Source organism: Polyergus mexicanus, unplaced genomic scaffold (assembly GCF_030449975.1).
Source record: "Polyergus mexicanus isolate NDT 795.1 unplaced genomic scaffold, iyPolMexi1.0 SCAF_53, whole genome shotgun sequence".
Classification (NCBI taxonomy): Eukaryota; Metazoa; Arthropoda; class Insecta; order Hymenoptera; family Formicidae; genus Polyergus; species Polyergus mexicanus.
The window spans coordinates 43,465-55,434 of record NW_027223373.1 but is presented as its reverse complement, the minus strand read 5'-3'; the positions used below and the strand labels follow the sequence as shown (position 1 = coordinate 55,434).

The following is an 11,970-nucleotide window of genomic DNA, read 5'->3' as shown; positions in this document are numbered from 1 at the left end:
CATCTATTTGTAAACACAAGCAGAAATCTGCTCGAGAAAAACAATATTATTGTTGAACATATTGGACAATATTTCAGATAAATATCATTAAAAATAATACCGGTAGTCTAAAGGAAAAATTTATTTTAATTGATGAAAGATTTATTTTTTAAATTTTATCATCCATGTATCTTGTCCGTAAAAGATATTACATAAGATATAATATAAAGTAGATATGTAAAATATATTATTTCTATATAAGACATGAATAAAATGTGGTACAATAGAGCTCCAGGCGAAGATCCACGTAATAAAAAAATCTAACGCGCCATTAGTGGAACCTCATGCGTGGTATGGAAGTCCATTCACTCTTTGTTCTTATATTATTGTAATGTTTATAATCTTACACAAACACATATTTGTGTAAATAATTAATAAAGTAATTATTAAAGTAATATAAAGTAATTAAAAAATTGCATATGTCCTTATATGTAAATATATTACTGTTACTATATCACAATAAAACTTATAAACTATAGCCAATGCTATACTAATATAGCATAACAAAAAAATATTTTATATATATATATATATATATATATATATATAAGTTCACGAGTCAGAAAAACATTTAACGCTATCGTATGTAATAAGCCAAGCAATCAACATTGCTTTCGGCTGCGTTCCAATATTCACTGCCAGTACTGAAAATCTATAGTGCACGTGACGTGGACTATAGATTTTCAGTACTGACAGTGAATATCGGAACGCAACCATCGTTGCCAGCTCGGTAGAAAGTGAGAAGAAAACGGAAACATATGTCTGTTCTTCTCTACTCTCCGAAACTAACCGAAGCGCAGAGCGCACATGTACGCGGTTCGCGCTTGTGTGCGTTATCCCCTCCATTGCTGAGCCGTGAGCCGCGGGACTTGTTTCTGGCTACACTGGGTGACAGGAGTCGGCGAAACCCGACAGGGCTAAGTGAAACCTTAGCCCGAGGAGGTAGTAGGTACTGGTCAGGTTGGTGTCGGGAGCTGGATGTCGGGACAGGATCTGGTCCCGATGCCTCGGCCGGCCGGGGCCTCCTACCATACCGTCGGCCCGGGAGTGGGGTCGATTCCGCGTGGGGACCGTGAGCGAGATAAGACGAGTCGAGAGCGAGAGCGCATGCCCAGCGAGATAGCGCGCCTAGTGTGAGCGGGACGGTGTGTGTGGCATGCGCGCGAGCGAGAGAGCGTGCGCGGTGGTTGTGCGAGCGGGATAGGTAGAGTAGGGTAGAGTAAGCGAGGCGGACATGTTATCGTATATACATATATATTTTTTGCCGTAGTAACGGCCCTGCCGTTACAATCGTTTCATTGATTATATGTGAAATCGTGTGAATATTATATACTTTCTAAAAAAGAAGAAAAAAAGAAGAAAAATTTCAAGAAAAAGATTCATTTTAAAGTATGCTTAATATACATATATTACTTCTTATGTAAATTAAGGGCGCTATTTTATATGGTTACCGATATCTTTACGTTCTATAAGTATCGTTGCGCATATTTTTTGATATGTGAAAATATAATATAATATATAAATATATAAATATGCGACATTTACAGAACCTACAGTTATCGGTAGCCGTGTACAGAATAACGTTCTATAAAAGTTTTTAATAGAATCTTCAGGAAGTTGAGTTAACATGATTATTAAAATAAGCAATATTATTTTTTCTATTTTAGGATCTTTGATTATTTTTGCTCAGAAAGCAAAGTTAAAGCAAAGTGATTATTAAGGTAAGTTATAATTTTTTTCTTTTTGCAATATTATATTTTTATTATTGATATGATACTCTATTGTGATATTATTTGATACTACAATATATGGTACTTTCTTATATTGACTATAATAGAAAATTATTATAAATTATATACTATCAACTAACATTTTTTTATGATCAGAAAATTGAGTTTGAACAGATGATTATGAATATTATGTTAATGATAAAATAAAAAATAATAAATTTTCATTATTTTATTTTTATTATATTTGAAATACTTGATATTATCTATTGTTTTCTAATTTCTCTTTTTTATCTGATTTTATAGATCTTTTCAAAATAATATAGAAATATATACATTTCGTTAAGCTAGTAATGTAACAATATATAAATGATACTTATGACATAATATTTTAAAATCATGTTATTTTTATCAATACTTTTGAATATCTTTCTAAACATTATTAATAAAACAAATGTTAGATACAAAAAAATCATTTAGTTTCAAATATATTTTCTATAATCATAATCAACACGATTCTTTTCCAGGTATATAAAGATTTCGAGAGGAATATTCTGTATGTAGCAGCACAATATTTTTCAAAGTGGACCTTTCCAAGCTTTATTCTTTTAAGGCTCCTGAGTAGTCGCCGCGGCCATATTGAAATGATGACATCAGAAGCGAGAAATGACACGCTGAGAATTCTTGCGTGCCATTTTTAAATAAAAAGATATTTTAAAGAAACAAGACTACAGATCGCTTTAATATACTCGTAAAATTGTCCGAAAATTAAGCTTTTCCTTTGACAATTAATAAATAACCGTAAAAAGCGTGTCAAAGTAAGCCTAGTCATATGGGAAAACATGTAGTTTGACAGCTGCCGAAAGAAGTGGAAAATGTTCTTTTTACATAATACTTAACTTGCTAAGCTTAGTTTTCGGACAATTTTATAAGTTTCACAAATACGTTGCACATCACAGCATTAGCATAAAGTGAATAATTACGAAATGGCACGCAAGAATAATTTGGGCTGCCAAAACGCCACTTTCCACGCCTCATAGTTCATCGATTTGCAGCGTGAGGCGCTGCATAAAAATTCTGACATGTGGGTAACATGTTGATAATTTGTCGGTAACATGTAACATGTCAATTTAGCTATTCTATACATTTATTATTATGAAATGTATTATATGTATTATTATATGTGTAATCAGTTTTAATCGTACAACGTATGATCGTATGATTGTACGATCGTATGTTGTACGATTAAAACTGATTAAACATATAATAATACATATAATATATTGTATATAATTAAAACTAAGAAACGCACGTCTATGAACAAATGTATATAAAAACAGAAGAATAAACACTTCGTAATTTATAAATTTTTACTTATAAATTATTATAATTAAAAATAAATACAGGGCCTGTAGACCCTCCTGCCCTTGCGTGATTCAGGTTCCATCCGGCATTGGCACCGGATCGGTGTCCTCGTCCTCTCCATCCTCCTCCTCTCCATTTTTCTCCTCTCCATCCTCCTCTCCATCCTCCTCTCCACCCTCCTCTCCATTCTACTTCTCTTCGTCCTCTTGATGAGTAGTAGCTACATAGATAACACAACAGTTAAAGCAATAAATTAATAAATTAACAAAATGATTTTGAAACTTTATAATCTATTCTATTAAAAAATGTAACATACTTTTTGTTCCTCTCTTTTAATTTTCTTCCTTCTCTTTTTTTTCGTTCCTTATATATTTTTTTTTCATTTTTTGTGTCCGTAGACGATTCGCTTGATTCCACAATCATTACTTCTTCTTCCTCTTTTTTTTCATTCCGTTGTTCCAATTTTCTAATTCATTCATGTTTATTAAATATTAATATATGTGTTATTTAAAGTAAACCAGTAACAAAAAAACAACTATATGTGTAATTTATAAGAGTCCTGTATATAAAAGAGAAGCGAAATCAGCCTTTGTGAAGGCTACCATTTTGAACCCATCGTGAGACTCAGCAACGGTAGCCTTATATCAAAAAGAGAAGCAAAATCGGTAGATGGTAGCACGCATTGACGCCATATTGAGCCTATAGCGATTTCGCATTTCTTTTATACAGGATTATAATTTATAATAATCTAAAAATAAAATAATAGTGCACTAACCTTTCTTTTTCCAGATTTTTTTCTTTTTCTTCCTTCTTCTTTCTCTCTCTTCTTCTCTCTTCTTCTTTCTTTCTCTCTATCTCATTCCTTCTCCTATCCACTTCCTTCTTTTTAAGTTTACTTTTCTCAATCTCCCTTTTTTTCTTCTCATCCATATTTCGCTTCGTAGCGCTTCTGTCTTTGCTAGACCTATTTGATGCATAATACATACATACACTAATAAATATTGCGACACTGCACAGTGCACTTTAGTTTACTTGTTTTATACAAATAGTATACAAATAGTAACATACTTACATCTTATGCGACAGTAAAACATCGACTGATCGCGCTACACAGGGCTGCGTTCTGAAACATCGCCCGTGTGCACACGAGCGCTATTCTATCTTCGTTATTTGATAAAACTTGAACAAAGATAGAACGATGTTCGTGTGAATATGGGTGATGTTTCCGAATGCAGCCCAGTGCTGCCAAAAATGATAAGCATATACCATTGAAATAGATTTATATAAATACACACATACACACACCGATACTTATCGCGCCGCCTTTCTTCGCGTTCTTTTGTTCTGCGGTTTTTGTGGCATCTGTGCGTTACGTAGACGTAGAAAATCGAGTGCTCGACATCGAGTGATCGAAATTAAGTGATCAAGCAAATTAGTATTTACGGTTCACGGTGTTATATGTGCTTCTTCGTAATTTGTTGTGCGAAAAATTGCTAATAATTATGGAAGCGCGTAAAACCGGTGAAAACAAAATGCATATAAGATGTGACAATTATGGACGAATGTATGGAAGGAGTCGCAATACAAAGAAGTATCAAACATCGTGTAAGCGGCTAAGCAGCCGAAAATCACGGATTAATATAAGGTAATATTGTATCTTACAAACTTGCTGTCTACAAACGATTCATTAAGTTAATAGAGTAAAGATTCCACTTTGCCTTTGCTAACAGAAAGAAAAATTATCGTACATAATAATGAATTACAAGAAATAAAGTCTACATGCGGGATAGACGCGCTAGTTAAAATAAATCGGGGATGACAATGCTTTTCGCGAACAAATTGAAACGATCCCACACTTTATGTATTTCTTAAATTATGTAGCAAGTGTCTTAAACAATTAATTTCTTTTTTATCCTAATTGGATAAAGTTATTTTCTAAATAATTTTTCACTGATTAAGAATATTAATTAATGTATTATAACATGATTAATATTTGTTTATATTTACACATAACCATTATTTTGATCCACTTGCTATATTAAATAGCAATCCTTTATATTCTATGCAGTCACTTGCAGAAATGCCTCACATTATTCCTTCCTTCTTTAATCAAATTACACTTACTTTAATTTATATAACAATCACTGCACGTCATTTTATTGAAAGTGAGGTGTCAAATTCACATAGGTTAAATTCTGGTTCTCCCTTGTACGCAAAAAATTCAATTGGCGCTTTCTTACTTCGATAAAAAAAGTTATTTTTAAGTGTAACTTTGTTGTTAATAATCGGATTGAGATAAATAAAAAAACGTTACGAAACTAAAAGTTTCTAATTTTAAAATCTCCTACTTAATTTCAATCTCTTTTTATTCGTTACAAAATTATGTTGTTAACAAGTTATGTACGAAAGTGACCCTTTAATTTTTTTGACTGTAGTACAAAGTTATAACAAATATATGTATACAGGATATCTGACAAATAAGTGACCAAATGAAAGGTGGAGATAAATTGGGTCAAACTGAGTCGAAAAGTCCTGAATCATTTTTTTTTATAATGCTTAATAAAGGAGTTATTATTGAGTAAAGTCTGGCCAATCAGCGCCGATCTTTAGCCAGGCGTATGTCGGTGAGCCGCGCGTCATGAAGTGTGCGCTGCCGCATATTATCAGGCACGCGGCTCATTGACATGCGCCCGGCCAAAGATCAGCGCTGATTGGCCAGACTTTACTCAATAATAACTCCTTTATTAAGCGTTATAAAAAAATGGTTCAGGACTTTTCGACTCAGTTTGACCCAATTTATCTCCACCTTTCATTTGGTCACTTATTTGTCAGATATCCTGTATACATATATACATATATATTTATTTGTAGGAGACAGAAAATAATAAATAATTTAAATAAGGAAAGAATTACAGAAGAAATAAATCATGAAAATATCAATGAAAATATCAATGATGTAATACATATTAATGAAATAATACAGAATAATACTAATGCAGATATACATGAAAGTACAATGCAGATAGATCAAGATGAGCGAGCTTTACAGGATGTCATTATGTATGACGAATTAGCTGCAATGGGTATTGAAATAGATACTGATGAAGAACAAATGACATGCACATTAAATGATACTGAATTGGAAAATATATTAGAAAATGACAGTGAAACTGAAGAAAATGACACTTTAATAATAGATAGTAATATAGATGCATGCCGTGTAAAGAGTGGCAGTATGCCAGGAAAATGTATCGTAGATTTTGTCAATTTTTTTGAACAATTACATGAAAAATTTGACAACCACTGCCGCGGAATAGAAGGCAATTTTCGCAACTTAACATTTATCGGTGTCCATGCGCACAAACTGAAAAATCAATTCTTTTTCAAATGCCGAATGTGCAATTTTGAAAGTTCTATTTGGAGTGAGCCGCCTCCTGAAGAAAGTCTGGATGTAAATATAGGAGGTGGCATGTGGCTGGCACTATACTAACTGGTGCAGGATATACACAGTTAAAAGAAAGCTGCGCTGCTATGAATATTAAGTGTATGGCAAAAAAAACGTTGCATTCGCAAAAGTTGCTCAAGAAAGCATGAATGCAGCTGCGAATGAAGAACGTGAGTTAGCATTACAACGCAATGATATAATAAATGGAATACCACATATAGCAGTAATAGGTGACGGAAGCTGGATGAAAAGATCTTACAGAACAGGAAGGTATGATTCTTTATCAGGTGTAGGCACAATATACGGTGCGCGAACGGGCAAAGTGCTGCACATGTCTGTAAGAAATAAATATTGTGCAGTTTGTGTAAAAACAGAGAAGCTTAAAAAAGACCCTGCAAGTCATAAATGTTATAAAAATTAGGGTAGAGATTGCAGTTCAACAAGCATGGAAGCAGACGCGATTGTGGAAGGATTTAAAACAAACATAAAAAAGCGCGGACTAATTTATTCTACATATATAGCGGACGGAGATAGCAGCGTATATAAAAAAATTATACAGGCAAATCCATATCCCAATGTCTTCATAGAAAAAATAGAGTGTCGGAATCATCTATTGCGCAATTTGGCATCAAAGATAAAAGAAATAGCGAAAACAAAGGGACGTTTTGGTAAATTAAGAAATGTTATTGATAATCGTGTACTTCGAATTAGAACAGCTGTGTCAAAAGCTGTGAAGTACCGTTTGGAGGAGCAAAATACAATGCAACAAAAGATTACATCTCTAAAAATAGATCTAGATAATATAATAAGTCACATTTTTAGCGAGCATAATGAATGCGCAAAAATAGGATATTCTGCGATGGATCACAGAAAGAAAACGAAGAGAATTATATTCCACAATTGAAAAAATGTGGATTGTATGAAAAGCTGCAGAATGCATTAAAATATATTAGGAATATATTAGATTGGAATGCCAAAAGTTTATTGCAGAATAAAGACAATAACTGTTCAGAAAATATTGCGACTTTTGCGCAATCTCCTCAACATCATCTCACTCACTCTAGCCCTTCTCTTTAGTGTTCTTTCTCTCTTCCTTTTCTCTCTTGTACGTGACCTCAACCCAATCCCGATGTCGGTCTTATCAATCTAATCAGCATCGCGCCATACTACCATCCAATCATAAGCACGCTCTCAGGACCTTTTCCGCGCTCCTGCGTCGATATCGACCCTTCCGGTGATCCTCGATCATTCCGTGAGTAACGGTCTTTCATAGCGCACGCTGTTTTTAGAAAAGTCTACAAAGCTCTCGGAATTTGGTTTGCAATTCGGATCGGATCTAGAAATCAATCTCACGGTGTTCTCAAGGATCTCAGTGACCATAAGGACATTATCAACCGGAAATCAATCATCGAAGTGCGGCTCGGACCAACGTACTTGCGCGTGGATTCTAAACGTTCTTCCCGACACCCCCCGAAACCAGAAACTCCTCGGGTACTTTATCAAACATTTTTTGGTCCTTCGAGCCGGAGCGGTGGGTGCGGTAACGAATAAATCTGGGTGCGGACTTAGAAATTCGGTTGTGTGCTTTCCACGTGCTAACGGCGAAAGTTCGAGAACGATCCGTGTCGTGCTTTTTCTCTCGCTCTGACTTCCGTCGGGCTCGGTTGCTCGTGCGTGTTCGGCGAAGCTCGGACGGACTCGGGCGCTCGGTAACGGATCTCTACGACACGTGCTCAGGCTCACCCTCTCAGCGGCCATCTTGTGAGCCTCGTGCGCGCGATACGGACGGCTCATTGAACGCTCTCTCCTCAGTGAATTTGAAAGAACATATCTGTGCGCGGACTTAGAAATTCGAGTGTGCGCTTTCCACGTGCTAACGGCGAAAGTTCGAGAACGATCCGTGTCGTGCGTTCCCTCTCGCTCCGACTTCCGTCGGGCTCGGCTGCTCGTGCGTGTTCGGCGACTCTCGGACGGACTCGGACGCTCGGTAACGGATCTCTACGACACGTGCTCAGGCTCACCCTCTCAGCGGCCATCTTGTGAGCCTCGTGCGCGGGATACGGACGGCTCATCGCACACTCTCTCCTCAGTGAATCAGATCGAACATCTCTGTGTGCGGACTAAGAGAACAAGTGTGTGCTTTCCAAGTGCTATCGGCGAAAGCTCGAGAACGATCCTCGGCGCGCTCTCTCCCTCGCTCTCAGACTTCCGGCGCGCCCGCCAGTTCGTGCGTGTTCGGCGACGCTCGGACGGATTCGGGCGCTCGGCAACGGATCTCCGCGACGCGTAGGGCGCTCTCTCTCGCTCCCGTACCAACGCGGTGCTTTGACTCGCTCTCTCCCCGGCCATCTTGTGAGTCTCGTGCGCGGTATACGGACCTCTCCTTCTCACCCTCGGAGACGCATTGCTCATCGGACACTCTCTCTTCAGTAAAGTTAATCAATTAAACATCAACTGACAAAACAAGCATACCTCATCATGTCCAATCTCGAAGCAAGGTTCTCTTTGCAGCTGAATCGGTACAACTACATCAAATCTGTAGCTTTCGAGAGTAAGGAACCGACGTTCCCCACTCTCCAACTGCAAATGCTCAGGGTGAAACTCGACTTCATAGACAGCAATTGGCAAAAGTTTGAAGCGACTCACGAGCGAATGACGGAATCCAAGGCTGAACTCCTGGATCACGATTACTTTCAAAAAAAGATATACGATCAGTATCTTTTGTATTATGCTGACGCAAAAGCCGCATTGCTCACGCAGATTGACGAAAAGGAACGGACTCATCCTCTCTCTGGCTCGCAGTTAGCCAACCTCTCAATGGGCGGGCAGACATCAGCGCGACGGCATCTTCCGGAGATAACTCTGCCACAGTTCTCGGTTGACTTCTCAGCGTGGAGGCAATTCCACGACTTATTCTCATCGCTGGTTGGCAGGAATGCTGACATCTCCAACGTGGAGAAAATGCATTATCTCCGGACCAGCCTCATGGGCGAGGCGGCTCAACTTATCTCCAACCTTCCAGTGTCAGAGGACTCATTCGCCTCCGCTTGGGACTTGCTTGTCAGTCGCTTTGAAAACAAGCGGCTTCTCATTTCGGCCTAGGTGGATAGATTATTCCGCACTAAGACTATCTCACAGCGATCCGCCAAGGAGCTCAACACACTCCTCAACACCACAACGGAAGCGTTCAATGCCTTGGAGTCTCTCGGAGCCCCTGTTCAACACTGGGATCATCTCTTGGTTCACCTCACTGTCCAACGGCTCGACCCAAGCACCCGAGAGGCATGAGAAGTCAAGCTTGGCTCCACTATGGACCCCCCATCATACAAGGACATTCGCATATTTCTCACCGGCCGCGCTCGAGCCATGGAAAGTATGGAATTCGGAACGTTGAGCGTCTCTCCAGCGGACAATCCAGCGTCCCCGGCATTACGACACAGCAGCAAACCATCTACGGCCACCGCTCATGTGGCTATCTCACCCCCCTCCGGGACTTCGGAGACCTCTGGATGTGCACTGTGCTCTGGCCCTCATTACATTGTCTCTTGTCCTCGTTTCAGAGATATGTCTTCTCATCTGCGGCGCAACATAGTAATCGACCGTCGACTCTGCTTTAATTGCTTGGGCAGGCATAACGCACTCGCCTGTCAAAACTCCAAGAGGTGCAGAGACTGCGGCAACAAGCATCATACCATGATACACATGGATGGTCAACCTCCCCCACGTCGGTCAGCTACACAAGGCAGGGTAACCTCCTCGACCGCAGCTCCACAGATGCCGGCGCTAGCCTCACCAACTGAGAGCACTACATCAGCGGCTTCGGAATGACTCACGCACGCAATCCTCGCTCCATCTCACTCGGCAGTTCTCACTCGTCCGGCAGTCTTACTCGCTACTTGTTGCGCCATCATCCGATCACCTGGCGGCTCGCCTCACTCGGTCAGGATGCTCATCGATCCCGGATCGGAACTCACCTTTGCTTCTGGACAACTTATCAAAACCCTCCAGGTACCTCGACGGCACGCCTCTGTCCCCATCATAGGTATTGGCGGATCTCAGTCGGAGCGAACTCGGGGTGTCGTCCCCCTAACACTTCACTCAATTTACTCTTCGCAATCCATCAAGGTTACAGCTTACATCCTCAAGAATTTGACAACCTCACTTCCGTCTATAGCGACAGCAGAGCATAGTTGGCCTTCACGGGCTCCAGCTAGCGGATCCAGATTTCCTCACCCCCGGACCAATAGACTTAATCCTCGGTGCCGACTCCTACGGACTGTTCATCCAGCCCGATATCATTAAAGGGTTGAAGGAGGAGCCCATCGCTCAACACACTATTTTTGGATGGATTGTCCTCGGTCCGACTTCTACATCATCAGCCACAGCTCACAGTTCTCATCATGTCGCGGTGGATCATGAGCTTCACAACCTGCTCACAAAGTTCTGGATCCAAGAAGAGGTTCTCTCATTTTCCACAACTCAGCTCAACCCTGACGAAGAGGAGTGCGAAACTCATTTCAAGGACACCCATTCGCGAGATAGTGCTGGGCGTTATGTCGTACGGCTCCCCCTCAAGTTCCAGACCAGCCATCTAGGGGAGTCGCGAGCAACTGCTCAACGTTGCCTGCAACGCATGTTACGGCGCCTTTCAACGGATCCGACCTACCAGAATCTGTACTCATAATTTATTCGGGAGTACGAAGAGCTTCAGCACATGGTCAGGGTTTCCCCCTCCACTCCAGAACCATCGCCGGTGTTCTACCTCCCTCACCATGGAGTCCTTAAGAATGACAGTATCACCACCAAATTAAGAGTGGTATTCAATGGGTCCAGCCTCACCAGCACGGGATCTTCCCTCAACGATATTCTGCACACGGGTGCGAACCTCCAACCAGACATCTCAGATATCTTACTCTGGGTGCGACGACACCCGTACATTTTTATCACGGATATCACCAAGATGTTCCGCCAAATTCAGGTTCATCCAGACGATTGGGATCTCCAACGGATCTTCAAAATATTCAAGTTAATTAAAACTTACTTGTTACATTTCTTCTTACACGGTGAAGTTTCATCAGCATCTTGAATCGGAACGTAATAATTCATGCGGCTTCCTTCAGTGGGATACATTTTTATATGAACCTTTCACACATGTGGTTGATGCAATACTGAACGTATTGAACATATTTAAAATATGTACTAGTGTTTCAAAATTGCAATGTGGTGGGAGATTATTGATGACGCGATATTTTTTTCAATTTTTCCATTCAAGCGCCGATATACGGCTGCTTCGCGATGACATCATCACCAGGTGTGAGATTTAGCCGAATGCACAAAAATGCAACGTAATATAAAATTTGCAAGCGCCGATGTGCGGCTGCTTCGCGATGACAT

The 11,970-nt window shown here is 39.8% G+C and overlaps 2 protein-coding genes, 1 long non-coding RNA gene and 1 pseudogene across 3 annotated transcripts; 3 read left to right on the top strand and 1 right to left on the bottom strand.

Moving 5' to 3' along the window:
* Window positions 1–3,072: 3,072 nt before the first annotated feature.
* LOC138943908 (uncharacterized) lies at window positions 3,073–4,351 on the bottom strand. Its single transcript, XR_011448581.1, has 3 exons — window positions 3,907–4,351; window positions 3,448–3,597; window positions 3,073–3,351 (listed from the first exon to the last, which is right to left on the bottom strand). It is a non-coding gene; the product is annotated as an uncharacterized lncRNA (long non-coding RNA).
* Window positions 4,352–6,820: 2,469 nt separating this feature from the next.
* Window positions 6,821–7,653, top strand: LOC138943901 (uncharacterized; annotated as a pseudogene).
* Window positions 7,654–9,054: 1,401 nt separating this feature from the next.
* LOC138943900 (uncharacterized) lies at window positions 9,055–9,678 on the top strand. Its single transcript, XM_070314809.1, has one exon. It carries the CDS (start codon window positions 9,055–9,057, stop codon window positions 9,676–9,678), a length of 624 nt encoding a protein of 207 aa, XP_070170910.1.
* Window positions 9,679–10,521: 843 nt separating this feature from the next.
* On the top strand, window positions 10,522–11,260 carry LOC138943899 (uncharacterized). Its single transcript, XM_070314808.1, has 2 exons — window positions 10,522–10,584; window positions 10,751–11,260. The coding sequence occupies exons 1-2, from the start codon at window positions 10,522–10,524 to the stop codon at window positions 11,258–11,260; spliced, it is 573 nt and encodes a 190-aa protein (XP_070170909.1).
* Window positions 11,261–11,970: the final 710 nt, after the last annotated feature.